General features: G+C 37.5%; 1 protein-coding gene across 4 annotated transcripts in view; it reads left to right on the forward strand.

Moving 5' to 3' along the window:
* The window catches only part of LOC115218481 (medium-chain acyl-CoA ligase ACSF2, mitochondrial), a 39789-nt gene continuing 19125 nt past the window's right edge, over window positions 1–20664 (forward strand). Inside the window, exons 1-7 of one of the 4 annotated variants that reach the window (XR_005001644.1) lie at window positions 1–570; window positions 9303–9510; window positions 10659–10787; window positions 12969–13022; window positions 14346–14464; window positions 18229–18276; window positions 18650–18767. Coding sequence is in view for 2 of the 4 variants with exons in the window: in XM_029788328.2 (XP_029644188.1) it covers window positions 467–570; window positions 9303–9510; window positions 10659–10787; window positions 12969–13022; window positions 14346–14464; window positions 18229–18276; window positions 18650–18767 (780 nt within the window). In the remaining 2 variants the exon portion in view is untranslated. The remainder of the gene's footprint in view (window positions 571–9302; window positions 9511–10658; window positions 10788–12968; window positions 13023–14345; window positions 14465–18228; window positions 18277–18649; window positions 18768–20664) is intronic. The other 3 variants (XR_005001643.1, XM_029788328.2, XM_029788327.2) reach the window with 3 other exon arrangements.

Genomic DNA, 20664 nt, shown 5'->3' on the forward strand with positions numbered 1-20664 from the left:
GTATGCGTATTAAAGCTTCACAATAAGAATGACTATCAGAAGACTGTTTAAAAGCATTGCTTGTCAGCTGAACAGAGATAAAAAAAAAACGTATTTATGAGTCTGGTGAAAAGAGGATTGTAAAAGATTCAGCTAAAGGAGGCAAAAGTTGTTAAGATAAAAATGGGGCAAGGACACAATACAAGCAGAAAAATTATTGCCATGCTTTCAGCGAAAACACCAGCCCTCCCCTACACACACACACACACAACCTCGTCCTCCACTACTAAAGAATAGGAATTTGTTTCTACATGACAATTATATAAAATTATTGAAGGTGTACGAGTGTCTTATCTCACATTGATACTTTCCTAATTTGGTCTGTCAACTACCCTAACCAATAAAAATTATGGACATGTTTTTATTATAAAGACAGAGTTATCAACTTAATAAACCCTAGTTCAGAAAGTGCCAACACGTAAAAGCCATGCTACGCGCTAGAATTCCTGCTAAAGTTTGGAATCGTAAAACCTCTCACATTAGGAACGGACTTTTTATTTATAGCAAACATACCGGATTGGACAGCAGAAGGTAAGTGAACGAAAGGTTTACGGTTTTGAAAATTATTTACAATTTTATATTCTCGATAATTTGGCGGTTGCAAGTCGGAGTTCCGAGATTATTTTAGTCACACCTGCAACTTGAGTCCTTTTAATAGTAGGGGCTTCAATTGTTTGACCCAGAATGTATTCTGTCCCTGCAGTCCAGTGTCAAAGATGTTCCAGCCAACCCCATCTTGTCTTTTGAGTATATTTACGGCTACATTTTCCAATATATCCTGCTTTTATTTTGTTTTTGTTCGTTTGTTATTTTTTTAAGACGGCGGAGCGGCGTAATTTTCCAGAAGAATTGGCTGTTATTTCGAGCAGGTCCAGCTGTATATTGTAAATGGCTATAGGGGCCGAGTACTGTCCCTCCACATGGATAAACAAATACAATTTTACTTAATTGGTTCCATTAATTCCATCCTCGTTTGACTTATGAAGAAAATCTTCATTAATTAATTAGTTTTCTCTTCGCATAAACTCCTTTCTATCAGTAAAGAGTTGGTTTTGAGTGTGTAGGAAGTGAGTTACATAACAAATATTGAGACCTGCTCTTATTCATCATGTTGACTGTTAAAGCATATTGTAATTTTATTTGTGGAGATTTCTAAGGCATAATAATGTTGAGGTGTTAATTATAATGAAATGTTAACTTCGTCGTTCCGAAAGTGTTTGCCGATGTTGACAACTTGTCTTGCCCTGTTCTGTTGAAGGGGAAAACTCGCACTTTATTTAAATAGCAAAAATAATAAGTTAAAGTAATTCGACGATGCACAATTACAATAAAAGTTCGGGTGGGGACAACGTAACAGCATCATCGTACTTTGGGGGCAAACAATTTACTTCTTAAAGTAAAATGTGATGAGGTGGGTACACTGCCCAACCCCTATCGACCTTGTTTCCTCATAACTTTCAGAAAAATGAATATTTTGTTAATGAAATTTTCTACAAATAGGTGCTGAGGGGACTGTGCTAAAAGGATTATTTCCCTACCATATGATTCTGGGTTCAGTCCCAGTAGAAGGCACCTCGAGCAAGTGTCTTTCTACTATAATCCTGAGCCGACCAAAGCCTTATCAGTGAATTCGTAATCATAATCTACGGCCTCTGAAAAGTATTTATCCTTTCTTTACTTGTTTCAGACATTAGACTGCGGCTATACTGCAGCACCGCCTTGAAGAACTCATTGTGATATGTAGTTTATACAATTATAACACTGTACATATTTGAGGCATTATCTCTTAGCCACCTCCACCATACATCTCTCTCTCTCCTCAACCACCTCACCTACTCTTCTTCTTCTCCTCCTCCCTTTCTCGGCAAGAATTCCTCCCCACCCCCAAAAACCCTTAAATTTTTTTTTTACACCCCCCCTTTTCGGCTACGGGGAATATGAATCTGCAAAAGAATTGGCAAAAATCAACATTTCTAAATTACCCCCACCCCTCCCACCCCATTTCCTTCAGTTTTTACTTTTTACAGATCTTTTTTTTATTCAAAATATGCGGAAAAATACGGAGATTATGATTCGGACAAAAATTTCAAAACATTTCTGTAGTTACAGTTACGGTTTTAGGGTTAGGGATTTAGGGTTAGTGTTGGGGAAAAAAGTCAAAATTGAAGAAGTTGGGGGGAACTGTGGGGGTAATTTTCCCAATGCCTATTTTTAGCAATTTTCCGGAACCTACGTATCCGAAAACGGAGATTTTTGGCAAAAAAATTACAAAAATAAACAAATTTGGGAGAAAATGGTGGGGGGACGGGCGGAAGTCTTTCCCCTTTCTCTCCTCATCCACTCACCTACCCTTATTTCCTCTCCTCCCTCTCTCCCTTCATCCACCTCACCTAACCTTCACCCCCTCTTTTCTATTCTCCCATCATTACTATTCTGCTGCTCTCCCCTCTTTTTTGTTTTTCTGTTGTAAGTCATCATCAACACCCCACCGCACCTCCAGCTCGTTGCTCATCCTCCACCCTTGAATCTTACCCGACCTTGTGGTCACCTACCCTCCTTTCTCCTCACCCATTCCCCTTCTCTCCCTCCTCCATACACTCTTGCCACCTCCACTCACCTACACTACTTGTCCCTCTGTCCCCACTCCTCCTCCTCATCTCATACCTTAAAGATTCACCTTCATGACACCTATTTTTATTTCTTCCCAGCTTCACCCTGATCACTCTGCCCTCTCTTCTTAGCATAAAGCCACATCCTTCAGAGTATGTAGGGGATCTCATTAGTGCCAATGCCATGAAAAAAGGCATCCAGTCCATGTTGCAAAGTGATTGGCATCCAGCCATAGAAACCATACTGAAACGGACAGCGAAGCACAATGCAGTCCTTGGTCCTCTCAGATCCTATCGATTTGGCCAACCCATACCAGCATGGAGCTTGGACATTAAATAAGGATGATTACATAATTTGTGGAAGTATTTTTATTCATTTCTTCTGAAAACAAATTTCTGCTTCCATAAATTTTTTTTTTTTAAATTACAAAAACAACAAGCTTGTCTATGAAGTCTCTGTCCGTTTATTTGTATTCCTTGTACTTAGTTTTGTTGTCTTCAAGGTTGTATTCTTTATTAAATTATAACTGAATCACCAAAACAACTGCAGGTGTTAGAAGAGATGAAACTTGTTAATTAATAATACTAATTTGTTATTGAAATGTAATTATTTTGCAATAATCTCTAAAAACTGCTGGATCCAATAAGAAAAGGTTTAATAAAGAGTTCCTTGGACTACCAGCTGATTTTTATAAACTGAGATCCAAAGAGAATCATAAAGAAACCCATTGAACACATCAGAGTAATTCCAGGATATTTTCTAAAAAAGATTGGTAAATTTAGCTTCTTTCAGGAATTACAAATATTCTTGCTTGTCAGTTGTTTGTACTTAGATGAAGGAAAGAGTTCCATAGTTACTTTGGCAGTGAACATTTCTTCCCAGCTACTGCTTCAACATGTCTTTTTGTCCTTTGTATGACAGGAAATGAGTTAGGATATCATTTGAAGTGAGTTTCTACTCCTCACACACAATGCAGGGTGGCATAAAAGAAGTTTGGATCCCCCAAAACCCAAACACTTGCAAAACATTACAAACTGTACGAAACACAATGTAGAGATGGTTTGACTTTGGGAAGCTGATAATAGAAGGCTTCTGTGGAATTTCCAAATCTAAAGAGAAATTTTTTTTTTTTTTTTCCACTTTTTTTCAAAGAATTTATTTAAAATACAAAATTTCTTTAGCACCAACTTACTAAAGATAAATCTATGGAATCTGAAGAAATTGATGGTGGTTTATATTGGTGTTTATAGAAGAATGTGACAAATTCTATTTTGATAACACCATGCCTGAGAACAGACCTGACTTTAATACTATCAGATGCTGACTGTTCTAAGATGCTGCTTTTGTTGTTGTTCATGCCAGGTCAATTTTGATTGAAGACAGGTATCTCACCTTCCAATTGTCATTGTCTATCTAAGCCTATGTAATGCAATGTGTCCTTTTTGTAAAGATAGAGTATGATTTAAGAGAGATTTAGCTGCTTTTTCAAACAAATTGAGCAACCACATCTAGGCTTCCATGCTTCAAGTGTGTTTCTGAAGTTATGTACCGTCTGAAATATGATCTTGTGTGATTGAGTAACCTCAAACTATGATGTTGAAATCTTTTCCCTTTTTATCAGATATTAAACAGGGGATTTTACATTAAAAACAACGAAGGAAGTACACCTTTTTTGTTGTTTTTTATTGGTGCATGAAGAAGATGGAAAAATTTTTTTGTTTCCTGCTGACAAAAAAAAAATTGTTTGATGAGGTTCAAATTTCATGGGTGAAGGAGACTCTGAGGAAAACTAAAATGGAATTCATGTTAACCCATTTGTTCTGTCCTACTTATCTCAGTAACATAATCATTGGTGGCAGATTAAAATATTTTGTAGCATTGGGTTACTATTAATTTTCGGGTTGTGAGTTCAAGGCTGACCAAAGTTAAAATAAAATACCAGACAGATACTGGAGTTTGATAAAAGATTCCTATAAACCAGACATGTCAAACTCCCAGCCCGTGGGCCACTTCAAGCCTGTGCAGCAATTTCATCCAGCTTGCAGGACCATTTTGATATCAGCATGAAATTGGTCCAAATGGATGCATCAGCAAATAGAGTCCTTTGCTGCCCTCAGCCATGTCTTCTTGTTGGCTACAGCAAGCCGTTACATTATATATAGCACAGATTGCATTACCTTTTTATGCCCTGAGAGAAAAGTTGGACATAAGAAGCATCAAATGTGGTGTGCAAGAGAGATGACTGCACTGGTATGGCCATGTGTTACGTATGGATGAGGACAGCTGTGTGAGGAAGTGTCACACCCTAACTGTGGAAGGAACTTGTGAAAGTGGTAGACCCAGGAAGACATGGGATAAGGTAGTAAAGCATGACATTTGAACGATGGGCCTTACAGAGGCAATGACAGGAGATCTAGACCTTTGGAGATATGCTGTGATTGAGAAGACCTGGCACCTAAAGTGAGAGTGCAGTCATGGCCAATGCCAGTGTTCCATGTCCAGCCCATTTCAGAGTACCCTTGATGTGTTGAGCGATATGATATGCTTGAGAAGACCTGTTGAGTCAAGTAAAACCAAAATCGTAGCTGTGGCCAGTGCCCCCTGACTGGCTCCCGTGGTGGTGGCACATGGTTGATGCCAGGTCTGCCTGACTGGCTCCTGTGCTCTATCTATGATCCAACATCGTTTGCTTTCTTTCTCAATTAACACTATGTCTGGTTTCCTATTCTCTATCTCATGGTCACGCTGAATCATAAAATCCCATAGGATTTTTGCATTATCATTTTCAATGATGCCTTCAGGTATATGTTCATACTGCTTTTTTGTTCCGTCAAGTCCATACTTGTTGCAAAGTGTCCAATGAACAGTCCTTGCTATATTGTCATGACGTCTCTTATATTCTTTCTGGGCTAGTGGTGTACATTGACTGGTTATATGCTATATGGTTTCAGCATTTTGTCCACAAATTCTGCACTTACCACTTTCTGATGTGTTGTCTATTCTGTATTTGATGTAATTATTATTATTGCCTTTGCACAGCTTCTAACACTGGAGATGTACTACAAGGAAGTGTTTCCTTGTGGCCATTCTGTTGAAAGGTGGATGAGAGTGGCAAGAATTGTGCACGTGAACAGGCCTTCCCTGAGCATACACTTGTAATTGATGATGAGGAACTGAGAAAAGGCACCTGTCCCAGAAATCTGGGCACCCATGGTTTTATGGGGTTTTTCCATGAACAGCCCTCAGATGTCTCTTCCCTATTGAGGATTACACATTGTTAAAATGTTTCAGGTCTATTTTTCTACGTTAAACCTGTTTACAATCAAAACCCTCACAATAACACACACACACACACACACACACTTTCAATGTTTTGTCCTGTACTGTCCTAATGCTTTTCTTGATGTAACCCCTCTGTGGTCAATAAAGAAATCATCATCATCATCATCATTATTATTAGCCAGTGGTGAAAGGATAGTGGAAACAGGGCCACAATGTGAATGGACCTTACTTGAATCCCTTAATTTCTCAAGACAAAACTAATTCTCAAGGTTTCTCTGGTTTCTGTGGAACCAAGTGGTTTCACTTCAACCATTGTTGGTTCCATGATTGGTTTCAGAGACACAAACTGGGCTGTATATATGTGGAAGTGTTTTATGTGATGCTGTCCTGACTTTAGCAAACTGTAAAGTCCTCCTGCTTTCCAAACTGCTGCTCATCTTTCTGCCTCTTGCCAAAACAATATCTACCGACTTCATAGGCTTGGGAACTGGGAGTGCAGAGGGTGCAAGTGCACCCCCTAAAATTGAGGGTGGATGAAAATGCTTTGAACATCTTATAAAAAAAACTGGATTTGCACTCCCTAAGCAAATTTCCTTCTCCCACTTATGAACAACTTTGTAGAATCCTCTTCTGCTTCCTCCACAGACTCCACAGTGTTGTCCCCTCACAGAAAAAGCCTCCACTTTCATCTTCCACTTTGCATTCAACTCCACACTCTTGGTAAATCTCCAAATTTATTCTTTGCCCTTTTAGCAATGACCACACACATACACACACACCACACAGAACGAATCCTTTTACACCCAGTAACCTCCTCCCCCCACTCCTCACACAGTTATGTGAACTGATACATAAAATTAAATGTGGATGGGCGGTATAGATATCTTGGGGCATCCTCCACCTTCCTGGAGAATACTCAACCTCCCTCAAATTTATTTGGGATTTTTCTAGAAGTCTTTGTTTGAATAAGTAATTAGTTTTAATGTTAGAATATTAATTTTGGATTTATTTTCTTGAACTCATGAAATTTGGTGATTTGAACTATTATAGAATAATTTTCAATAGCTTTCAGTTAAGTCCGCAATAAATGTAAAATGGGTGTTATAAGTAGCCCATAATATTGATGTTAAATCATTGAGGGACTTTTCTAATGTATATGTCATCATCATCATCATTTAACATCTACTTTCCATGCTGGCATGGGTTGGACAGTTTGACAGGAGCTTGCCAGGCAGTAGGCTGCACCAGGCTTCAGTGTCTGTTTTGGCATGGTTTTTTTTTTTTATGGCTGGATGACCTTCCTAACATGTTACTTAGCTTCGCCCTGAAAGTGTCCATTGTTATCATTCTTGTTAAGTACTGTGGAAGGAGTCTGACCACCCACATCTGACTAAAAGTGAACTGAGACTTTTCTCTTAAATAAACAACTGCTGAGTCGTCAGCAGTTTTAGTTGATAAGCAGTTCACTGTGAGCCATGATTAAGGGTGTCGAGTCTTATGTGATATCAATAATAGTGTGTTGTGTAAATGCTTTCTTTCCTCTCTGCTTCATTATATATCCAACATGCAAAGATATAAAATTAAGAATTAACAATGAAACATTTGCTTTAAAGATCTGAAATTTTGAGTAAATGATGCTATAAAACTGGTTGATTTTAGGGAACTAAAACCACGAAATACAAGAACATTCACTTTGTTATGGGAAAAATATAAGAAGTCTGTGTGCACTGAAGTGTGTCTGGGAATCAAGTGGGAAAATGTTGATTTGTTTTTGTTTTAATTGTCTGAAGAAATTGTAGTATTTCTGTCCCAACTAAAATAGGATTTACTGCATAGGAGACACATGAACCTTTCAAAAACACACAAAGACCATTAACTTCACTTAAACATTTATTATTACTTTGCATTTGAGATGCAGTGTTATTTCGTCAGTGGCCAGGCTGCAGCCCACATCACAAACATTTTGACAAATAATATTGCTTGAGTGAAGTAAACAGTGTTTGTGTGTCTTTGAATGGTACCATCTGTCTCCCATGCTGCAATTATTTTAGTTTCAAGACACATTCTCAGACCAAATCATTGCCTGGTAAGTACACCTCCTCAAATATTTTCTGTGGATGGATGAGGTAAAAATGGCATATCTTTCTGACATCATTTATTTAAACAAGGTTTGTGTAACACTGCAGGATACGAATATGACATATTTTAGTGTAAAATAAATGCAGCATGGCTCATTGCGAATGAAATGAGTGAATTGACTCGGTAATCAAGGATGAAGTAGTTTGAAAACCCAAGAGAAATTTGGACTTAATAAAGAAAAAAACACAAAACAACTAAATCGAGATTGAATTTTGTAACAAATGTTTGATATGTGAAAATCAATAACTGAAAATCAACAACAATATTTTGCAGCTGAAGTTGGAGACCAGTTTTGATTTGAAAATTCCTCTGAAGGTTTTTTAATCTGAAACAATATTTCACAGAAAGAAAATAGAGACTGTAAATAGACACGATAACAGGTTTTATGTTTCTCAATATTCAAACAGCAAAACACAAATTTAGAAATAGACTGAGTAGAAAAGTTTATTTCTAGTTCCAAGAAGTGTCCATAATTTCAAATGTTAAGAATCTCTGTGAGCGGGAACAGATTCACCCAATGTCACAAATTTTTAATGTCTTAAATATAAAGTTAAATTTCTCAAATTACTAAAAAAATAACTAAATCACAATAGCACAAATTTAGTTTAATATTCATTTCAAATTTTGGCATGAGGCCAGCAAGTTCGAGAAAGAGAACGAGTCAATTACATTGACCCCAATATACAGCTGGTACTTATTTTATTGGTCTTGAAAGAATGAAAGGTAAAGCTAACCTCAGTGGAATTTGAAATCAGAACATAAAGACAGATTTTCACCACTAGGCATTTTACCAATCCTGCTAACAATTCTGCCAGCTCACTGCCTTAATATTAGTTTGGTGTTAGTTTAATGCTCATGTTTAGGGTTAATTTAGAATTAGTTTAATGCTTATTTCTCTTGATATTACAGAAATCAGAGCATTCCCTGACTACAAAATCCTTGAGAAATCCTGTGCAATTGGTTTGATTTCAACAACTGCAAATCAGTTGTTGAGGTTGGACCTGTGTGGATGGAAGTTTTTGGTTGGTTGTGATGCTGGGAATGATTAATGTTCCCTTCACATCCTAAACAGAACCCTGCAATCTATTACAGTTTCTGCCATGTGGCCCCTACTCCAACAAAGCTAACAAAGGACCAACAGCTAAGGCTTCACTCATGAGTTGATATTCGATTTTCCTAATATCTTTCAGCCCACGTCTTCCTACTGCTATTGTATTCTACATCAATTTCAGGAACTGTACGACAGACACAAAACCACTCAGCAGTTCTGGAAAGAAAACCTTAACCCACAGCTATGTCCATGGACCATCAGATATTCCTTTTCTTGGTTCCACCATTGGAAACATGTTCCAAGAACAGACAGAAAACAACCCAGATGATGAAGCTTGTGTATTTTACTCAAGTGGAATAAGAAGAACATTTGCTCAATTCTTAAAAGAAGTAAGTCTTTGAGAGACAAAATATTTATATTTTTCAATTTCCTACATTCTGTGCAGATAAATGATTGATTGTTTGATCTTACATTGATCAGGAATATTGGTTAATGAGTGATTTAGAATGATTGACGAGAGACAGTTAATTATATTGATCCTCAAAAAAATTAAACAATGATTTTGACCTCAAATTTCATATAAAAGTGATTAATTATTGCATACTGATATATCCTCATATGGGATAAGGAATATAAGTGTAGTTGCTTAGTTAGTGGGTATGAGTTCAATTCTGAGTCTATCAAGATAGACACACACACACATCAATCAGTCATCCAAGTGGGACAAATTTATGGCATCACATGTCTTAGATTAACTAATGAGAAACTGTCTTTGGTAAGGACAATGGATGAGAACAATCTATTCCTGTGGACTTAATGAAGAGTTTGGTTCCAAATTTTAAAGATATTACCATGGACCTGTTTAGGGCTTGTGGAACTGATAGGAGAAATGGATGAACTTATCCTTAGAACAGAAGTGTGACTTAAATCTTTGCAATAGAGTGGACTTAGTTAAAGGTACCAGGAATCAGGTGATGATGCTTTTAAACTGGAATACAGAAGAACTTAGAGTCCACCTTGCAACAAGATTCTAAACTCTGTTTCTGTCAACCAAATTAATTAAAATATAAAATTAATTACTTACCATTTCTTTAGAAAATTACAAATTGTAAATCTCACAACAAGAGATATTCAGCAACAGTTCTTTGGAGTAAAGATTGTTTGCCAACATAACGTGGCAGTCCTGGTTTAGGATGAATGTTGCTGTAATTTAGCCCCAGGAGACATCACCTCCAGCTGGCTATAAGGACACAGATTGTGTCGTGTAGCCAGCTGGAGGTAATGTTTCCTGGGGCTAAATTACAGAAACATTCGTCCTAAACCAGGATTGCCATGTTATGTTGGCAAACAATCTTTACTCTTATCATTTCTTGTTTGTTTTCCTTGTTTTTGTCGTTTCTTTTGTTCCTGAAGTTGTTTTTCATGTAAAAAATCCTGTATTTATATAAATATTGTGTAGAATATTATTCTTGTCCATTTTTTACCTTTTCAAAGCTATATTTCTTATAATTCCATCAATTTCTTCATCTTTTGATAGTGTGATCAACTAGCTGCTAGTTTCTTGGACCTTGGAATAAACAAAGGAGACAGAATTGGTATTTGGGGACCAAATTCTTATGAATGGTTACTAGCCCAGTACGCAGGTTTCAGAGCTGGAATAATTTCAGTAAATATTACTATTTTCTAAATTATTTTATTTATCATGACTTCTGTCAATAATAGAATTGTTGATTACAGGTTCCCTAGGGGTCAATAACTGATTCACTGAATTTCTGATGGTGATAATGTCAAGTGAAGGTCTATGTCCCAAGATATTTCTGTTCAGCACATCAATTGATTTCTTTGTCAATTTGTAAAACACTCACCAACACACAAGTTACTAAATACACCAGATTTCTTTCCTTTTTGTATGGTGTGTAGCAATAAAAATTGTTATACACTCCAGATCAGTTCCTTCGGAAATATATGTAAGAAGAACATGGTGCCTTTTCAAAAGATATTTGGTTATTAATGGTCCATCATCAGGCTTACTGAGAATCACAATGAAGGCACCAACACATGTAAACTTTGCTTGGCAGAAAAATACATTTTGATGTAAATAAAAATTTAGAAAAAAACAATAGAATGAAATATATTTCCATTGGTTTTTGTCTTCTAAATTCCAATTTCCACTTATTGATTCAGATCCTTGTCAAAGGTACTGTACTGTAGGATTGAACATAAAGCCATGTGGCTGTGAGAAGTGAACTTCTTAACTGCACTGCCTGTGCCATTTGCATAATGATGTATGTATGTATGTATGTGTGTGTGTGTGTGTGTGTGTATGTATGTATGCATGCATGTATGTATGTATGCATGCATGTGTGCATGAATGAATGAATGATTTTTCTTTGAGTTTTAAGTTCTTGAGAGAGTTCAATCCAGTCGCTAACAAAGCAACAAGGCATTCTGAGTTAAGAGAATTCCCAAAGTTTGTAAATCTGTGGTTGAGTTAGTATGTTGGTTGAACTGTCTATACACTCAAGTATGGTGTGCATCTATTCACATAAGAATCTCACATGGAGATTTTCTAGAATGTCTCATAAATCTTCCCAGTGCCACTAATAAACTGGATTCAAAGAATCCACATGAGTTTCTTTTGGGTTTTTTACTGTGAAACCAAGAATTTCTAGGTTTTTTGGGGTTTTTTTTTAGTAAATTTGTTGGTATATAACCTAATACCCCTATGATGATAGGTTCAAAAGTGATTTCATAGCCAGGGTACAAGAGCTGTATGTTCTCCATTAATTCACCTTAAATGTTCTCTTTTTCCTGGACTTTTCATTGTACATTCACATCTGCTGGGCAGTGTATGCATGTATGTACGTACATGTGCCTGAGGGTGCATGACTTCGTGGTCAGATTATTGCACTCATGACCACAAGATTGTAGGTTCAATTCCCTGACCTGGCTGTGTGTTGTGTTCTTGAGCAAAACACTACATCTTACATTGTTCTGCAATCACTTCAACACCTGATGTCAGGTACACCATGCACCTGTTTCAACAAAGTCGATTCAATGGAGAAAGTGAGCTTATGAGCAATACTAACATTCAATTACAACAAACAAATCATCTGCACAGATTGTTCAGCAACAAATTGCAGAACCGTCTTCCTCGGACTACAAGAGACAACCAGTATTATTATGTATATATGTATGTACATAAGAGTGTGTGTGTGTCAATAATTTAAAATAATTGTTGCATCTGTGGATGTATATTGATGCCCCATATATAATATATTCTTCCTTGTGAATGTATGTTAAAAAAGTGTATATGAAATTTCTGTTTTGTTTGTCATTCTCATCTAACTAATGAATATCCATTTATTTAAATTCTATGTTTAGTCTTAAATCATGATAATTAAATAATCAATTAATTAATTATTTTACTCTCGGAGTGGTTGGCGTTAGGAAGGTCATCCAGCTGTAGAAACTCTGCCAGATCAAGATTGGAGCCTGGTGCAGCCATCTGATTCGCCAGCCCTCAGTCAAAATCGTCCAACCCATACTAGCATGAAAAGCAGACGTTAAACGATGATGATGATGATAGTGTGTGTTTTACCATTGTTACTTCCTGTCTTTTTAAATGAACCTTTTCTGCTGGTCCCTAACCCTTCCAAAATCTATCCTGGAGATCCCTACATCTTCTATAGAGTTTTACCTCCTTTTTATTGTTTACAGTTTACTTATAACTTTATTATAACTGAAGATTAAGAATTAATTATTTTAATTATTTTATTTGTTTATATCTTTTGTTCCAGAGTTGTGTTGCCGCCTTTTTTTTTTCTGTATTTTCTCTTTATTTCAGGTAAACGTCAACCCAGCCTTTAGAATGGCAGAACTAGAGCACGTTGTAAACACTGTAAGATCCAGATGCTTTTCTTTTATTCTTTCGCTGGTTTCAGTATATTCTGAATAGTAGCCCATGCTGGAGCACCACTTTCAAAAGGGCTTTGCCTGCTGCTTACTTTTATTGATCTCTATTTCTCAAACAATAACTTGAACTCAATACTACAAAATATTTAGCAATCCACTGGCAATTCCTCGTCCCTCACTCAACCTCTTTCAACCCCTTCCCACCAACATTTCCTGTTCTTCTGTCCCCTCCCCATTCTCTTCTCCTCACTTCTACTTTGGAGGGTCCACCTTTGGGACAACACATCAAAAATGTTGCTTCTACAGAGATAAATAAAAGATGGAAATGACCATTTTCATCTTTTGGAAGGAAATGCCCACAACACAGATATGATAACAGTGGGAGGAAAACTGGGTGGGGGGGGAACCATGTGAATTGAAGTAGACTTATTGATATTTATGCATATAATTTATACATATACATATAGACGGGGGTGCTGAAAAGTTGCTGGCTTTGGGTAAAAGAAATGGCCGGAGGATCAGTGAACTGATTTTATTCAACATCTTCCCCTCTCAGATTCACACACTTACTGCAGTGGTCCTTCAGTTTTTCTAAGCCCTGTCAAAGAACTCAGAATGTTGGGCCTCCAACCAAGTCTTTTGTGATACCCTTAAAGCCAAGAATTTTTCAGCATCCCCTCATCTATATAAATAGGCCTAATGATGTGTGTGTGTGTGCATGCATGCACATCCTGTATATGACATCCTGCATCTGGTAGCGGGGCCTGATCTGTGAGTTCCAAGGGTTTTGAGGAGTGTGGAACCACCCCCTGGCCACTATTGTTCCCAGATCTACTCTGGTCAGGGTCTCAGCTTAGGGTTGATCAGCATATTAGGACTTGTCTACCAATGCATGCGAAGACTGGATCCAGCAGACTGTGAGGAAAAAAATCTTTGTGGTTCAATGAAGGAAAAAGGCAGCCAGAGCAATGCATTGTGGAGTGCAAAGAACAAGATGAGGCAAGAAGGGCATCTTGGTCGTCCCCAGCATCCACTTCCATTGCCCAGTTATCTTGACCTGGTCTTGCTACTCGATTGAAAATGATCTCAGACAAGAGAATGACGTTGATGGTGTGCAATTCTTCACTTTAAACAAAGTCACCACATGCATCATCAGTCATCCTGAAGGATGACTAAATGGCCCTTGTCACTCTGACAAATGAACATCTGTGTTTGTGTGTGTTTAATATTTGTCATGAGTCATCTAAAATCTATTTTAGTTTTCTCAACAGATTTCTATCAAATATTTTCTTTCTTTCTAATATTGAAGGTCGGTATGAAAGCTATAGTGATGGCTGGTCCATTCCGTGACACAAACTATTACAACATTTTGCACCAATTAATACCAGACCTACTGACATCAACTCCGGGAGATATCAAATCTAAAAAGTAAGGCAGTCTTTTACCATTTTTCATTAGTTTCACTGAGTTGTGGCCATGCTGGAGCATCAGCCTCTTGGGTTTAGTCTATCCTATCAACATCAGTTCTTATTTCAGTCTTTACAAATACAACACATGCTACACTTTCAGGTTTTTTTGGATAAAGTTTTCAGAAATAACCCAATAAGTTTACCATTAATTCTATGGAATATTCAGGGGTTCCACTAGTTCTGAATAGTCTGCAACACCAAACTCTGAGTTATGAACCAAAAACCCTTCAGTTTCTGATAGAATATATTCGATGGCCTTCCACAGTTTCCATTTCCACAGTTACACTCTCAAGCCAAGATACCTTTCCAAAGTGCCACACTACAGGATCAAATCTGGGACCGTCTACAGAGAGAACATTTGGGCCACATACCTCTCACTGCTATGATCCAGTCTTTACTTCACAAACTGAAATGTGATGCCTTTTTTTTTGTTTGTTATTTATTTAAAACTGATAAAAGCCCAGTGGCTGATAACAACCACTGAAAGTTGTTTAACCCTAGGTTAGTCTTGATCCATTAGATGTATGATCAAAAGTACTTCAGTCATGACCATCCCATCAGTAAATATAGGACTAAGATATCCTGTGTCCTTCATTAACACGTGAATTGAGAAATATTTCATTACAATTTCCAGCATACCAAACAAGCTGTTATCAATGAAACTATAAATGGTCTCTGGCACCATGTTTTTGTCATTCGTTTTCTCCTTGTTATGATAGAATACACTTCAGTGGGAATTTAATTGATAGCACTTCAATGGTTTTACTGTAAATATTTAATTACTTCACAAACTTAATGAGTTCATTCAGGCATAGGAGTGGCTATGTGGTAAGTAGCTTGCTTACCAACCACATGATTCCGGGTTCAGTCCCACTGTGTGGCACCTTGGGCAAGTGTCTTCTACTATAGCCTTGGGCAGACCAAAGCCTTGTGAGTGGATTTGGTAGACAGAAACTGAAAGAAACTTGTATATATGTGTATATACAGTTGCGGTCAAAATGTTCAGAACGGCATTGTTTTCGTCAGAAAAGTGGGTATAAGTTTTTATTAAAGTTGTTTTATATTCTATAATTTTCACAGACAATAAACACGATATTAATTGGTATTGTCTGAGATTTTGGTGTAATTTGAGTGGATAATACAAAAGTTATGGATGATATAGTGATTTACTGCAAAACCCATGGTGGCCAAAATGATCAGAACGGTTGAAAAAATAACAAAATAATCAAAAAGTGACAGAGAATGCCGGAATTATTTCATATTTAGTGTGAAGCCCTTTAGCTTCAATAAAAGTTTGACATTTTTGACTGCATGGGGGAATTAAATTTTCAATTTCTTGCTGGGTGATCTTATTCCATTCTTCCTGAAGGGCATTCCATAATTGCTCGGTTGTTTTAGGATTTCTGGCTTTCAAACGTTCTCCTAGAATATTCCACACATTTTCAATAGGATTGAGGTCTGGGCTTTGAGCAGGCCAATCCATAACAATAACCTTTTCAGCCTTGAGGAAGTTCATGACCACCTTAGCCTTGTGATACGGGGCATTGTCCTGCATGAATATGGGTGGTCGCTTAGTTGAATTTCTCAGCACAGGCAAGACATGATCTTTTACAAGTTGTTTATAAACTCCTGCATTTACCTTTCCATGTAATCGCAGCAAAGGGCCCACAACATCTCCAGATATCATCCCCCAAACCATGACACTTCCTCCACCGAATTTAACACTAGTCTTAAGGCATTTAGGTGATAATTTTTCACCTGCTTTTCGACGAACGTACCTTTTCCCATCTGAGCCAAATAACATAGACTTAGATTCATCACTGAAATGCACCGTTTGCCATTTTTTTTGAGACCACAACACATGTTCAGTTGCAAAGGTAAGACGACACTTTTTATTCTTGGAGCTGATCAGTGGCTTCACTGCAGGTGCTCTTGCTTGTTGGTCATGTTCAACTAAAGGACGAGACACAGTTTTTCGAGATAAAGTTTTCTTCAGTACAGTGCTCATTTCCTGAAAAACAGCAGCAGCAGTTTTAAATCTGTCCTTTTTAACCAACTTTACCATAGCACGATCTTCTCTCTTGGTCGTTTTTCTTGGCTTTCTTGCTTCACACGAACCACAATCATCGTAGACCTTAAGAATACCGTGAACAACACTTTTTGACTTGTTAACAATCTTTGCAATAGACCTAATACTTAAATTATCCTTCTTTCGAAGCTTAATAATCTGCTGACGAATTGGTAACGGAGTAAGTGGCATTATATTAACAAAGTACACTGCAAATATTCTTACTAATGTTTAGTAAACGAACTGTCACGTAAACAAATTCAAAACATTAGAGTTCGATGGTTAAATATACTAAAACATGGAGTAAAAGCAACCGTTCTGATTATTTTGGCCGCCATGGGTTTTGCAGTAAATCACTAAATCATCCATAACTTTTTTATTATCCTCTCAAATTACACCAAAATCTCAGACAATAACAAATAATATCGTATTTATTGTCTGTGAAAATTATAGAATATAAAACAACTTTGATAAAAACTTATACCTACTTTTCTGACGCAAACAATGACGTTCTGAACATTTTGGCCGCAACTGTATATGTGTGTGTGCGTGTGAGTGTTTGTGTGTCTGTATTTGTTCCCCCAACATCGCTTAACAACCGATGCTGGTGTGTTTACATCCCCATAATTTAGCAGTTCGGCAAAAGAGACCAATAGAACAAGTACTAGGTTTACAAAGAAAAAATCCTGGGGTCGATTTGCTCAACTAAAGGCGGTGCTCCAGCATGGCCATAGTCAGATGACTGAAACAAGTAAAAGAGTAAAAGAGCGCATTTCACAAAAACAGTAAACTATTTCAAATCATTACTGATTTCAATGTCTTAATATCATTTACTTTTCCTTTCACCTCTTTACTCCCCCACCCACCTACCTTCAATATTACTCACCTTTTGTTGCCCTTTATTCCCCCAACCCACCCAATATTCCTCCTCCTTTTATCACCTAGACTCTTTTTCTAACTTGTAGCTGCCTATTATTGTCTCTCTGCCATTACTCCCTCTCCTATCATCTTCTCACTCTGCCTTCTCCTCCCTCCAATCGTACTCTCACTTCTATTAATCCACTTGGTCCAAAGACAATGAAGGGTAGAGAGGATTGTTTAGTCTTGCTGAGGAAAGCTCTTGTTCTGGTGCCATGAAAGAAAAAGGAAAACTCGACTGACTGTGTAAAGTGGTTGGAGTTGAGGATGACATCCCGCTGCTGAAGCCCCACCAAAATGGAATATATGAACCATCTGAGAGGGAGAGAGAGAGCAGTAACTCCAAATGAGATCTAACTTGGTCAGTGACAACTCACAATCCTGTCCAACAGGAGGAGGGGGTGTTATCCTCCGCTGACCTGAATCTGGGAGATAAATTAAAGTCAACCACATGAGAGCAAAACAGTCTGCGTAGGCTTCCATACAATTTTTGTCCCCCAGATTTCGTTCACAAGGCTTTTGTTGAAGACACTTAGACAAGGACACACAAAATCAACTATGTCTTTCATTCTTCCTTGGTTGATAAATACCAGTTATATACTGAGGTCAGTCAGATATATTTGTCTCCTAAATTTTAGACCATGTGACAGTGTAAAAGTTAAATTAATATTTTCAATTTAAAATTGTTTTAACTCACTAAAACTGATTTTATTTTTAATTTAACATTTTGTTCATAGGTTACCATCTTTGAAAACGATAATTTCAATGGAAACCAAGAAAATAGCGTGAGTATTTGTTAAGAAATTCTGATAATTGCAAAACAATCCAACAGATGAGATGATATTGTGCTTGTTGGCTACAAGTGTGACATGGTGGCATAATACATGAGACAATGTGACATTGTGACTAACGAGGGCATGAGACAGGTGTTGTCACTGGAAGAGATAATTCCACATTAAAAGAGATTTGGCGTAATTGTAGATTTGGGGAACTATGACACTTGTAACAATCCACAGACTCTCCATCCATGTCAGATGAGTCAAATACTATTTCACTATAACGTGTGTGTGTGAGTGTGTATGGAACCACTGTCATCTACCTCTGCTCCATTGACACATGTTGGCATCATTCTAACGACAATTGTTCTTCCGATTTCAGTGGCACATTTTCATTTCAAGAAGTTCTGCAGGCAGGAACCACTAAGGGAGTCCAATACATAAGGGATCTACAAAAGGAACTTCAGTTTGATGATCCGATTAACATTCAGTTCACTTCAGTAAGTTCCTCTCATTATTTTTACTGTGTTTGGTAATAACGTAACAAATATGTACCCCATAGGGTACAACATAGTTAGCCTTAATGAATTCCTTGTATAAAATCGTTTTAATGTCCACTTTTCCATGCTCAGAAAAACTGGAGTTTATGGAGGCAGATTTTCTATGGCTGGGTGTCCCTCCTGTCACTAATCCTTATCTGTTTCCAAGCAAGGTGATATTTCCTCATGGCCAGACATATTTCCAGAGAAAACAGGAAAATAATGACACCACTTATATGACAGTGGAACTCGTTTACAACTATTATGTGATGTTAAGACAAGGAGACACAAGCATATACACACTCACATAGACACACATACACGTAAATACATACACACAATGCGATTCTTTCAGTTTCTGTTTACCAAATCTACTAAGGTTTTGGTCAGGCTGGGACTATAGAAGACACTTGTCTGAGTGCTTCACAATGGGCTGAACCTGAAATGTTTGGAAGCAAACTCCTCAACCCCACAGCCATATCCACACCCCATATACGAGAATAGGGATTGTTTCTGTTTTTAGGCTGCTACAGAGCATTATTATTATTATTTTCTCTTCATCATGTTTCGTTGGAGCTTCTGGAATCTTGCAAGCCTACAATACCATGCTATCTGTTCTTTTCAACTCTCTAATACTTTCCTGATTATTCTCACTGTGCCAAGGAGAGAAAACTTTTGTAACAGTCCTTCTGGGCATGCTATTTCAATTCTCTTTATATTCCCCTTGATGCTTTCTGATACTGTCCCCAAGGATCCAACAATAATTGGCACTATCTTCACCTTCTTCATTTTCCATAGCTGGGCTATTTCGTACTTAAGAGGGTTGTATCTACTTATCTTTTTGCTTTCTTTCTTGATTGTTCATGGGTCAAAGGGGCATGAAACATCAACTATATAGCACATGTGGTGCACCTTGTCCACCACCACTAGGGCCGGTCTCTTGTGTTCTAGCACCTGAATTGTTTGGATTGGGAAATCCCAGAGGGTTTTACTAGTCTCTGACTCTGCCACTCTCTGCAATTTGTGCTCGTACCACGTCTTGCCTCTCTCTAACTCCACTTTTTACACAGTTTCCAATGTAACACCTTCGCTACCTAGTTGTGTCACTACAACTTGCGCAAGTCTAAGGCATTCATTCATGATATGGGCAGTGGTTTTGTCCACTCTATTATAGATGCAGCACAGCAGAGATACTTGCTCATTCCTAAGTTGACTCTCCAGTTTATGGCCACAGCTTCATCTTGCTCTACCAGTAGAGTCCACTCGGTCTCTTTTTTTAGGGTTCCTTTCTTCAGCCAACCCTACTTATTTTTCCCAGCAACTTCTGTTGTGGCTGCATGGAAATGATTGTGTGGTCGTTTCTTGCATAATTCTTCTTCATGTCCTTTCTGTACTGCTTTCATCATTCTTCCTTCTTTCTCTGCTCTCAATACTCCCTTGTTCCTGACTGACACTAGCATGGTTTCCTTAATTTGGGATAGGTATCTCATTAGGCTCTTGAATTTGATACAGATACAATCTTTCACACTTATCAGTCCTCTTCCTCCATTTGCTCTCTCCCTGTATAGGCAAACAGTGTCTGCATGTGACTAATGGGCTCCTATTATTATTATTATTCTATGTTTGACTTTTGCTTTATGTCTGTACAAGTTGGCTCCAAGTCTCATCCAGAGACCTCAAGAGACAACAGGTTGGAAGTTCTGTGCCATATATTTAGGGTTTTTTTTTCTTTTTTTCTTTTTTTTTTTTGGTGTTGTACTAGTGAATGTCTAATACATAAAAAAAAAATAAATGAATAAAAAAAAAAAGTTTGTTTTAAACCTTGGGATTACATAGAGAGTATTTTGCGTAGGATATG

Source organism: Octopus sinensis, linkage group LG13, assembly GCF_006345805.1.
Source record: "Octopus sinensis linkage group LG13, ASM634580v1, whole genome shotgun sequence".
Lineage (NCBI taxonomy): Eukaryota > Metazoa > Mollusca > Cephalopoda > Octopoda > Octopodidae > Octopus > Octopus sinensis.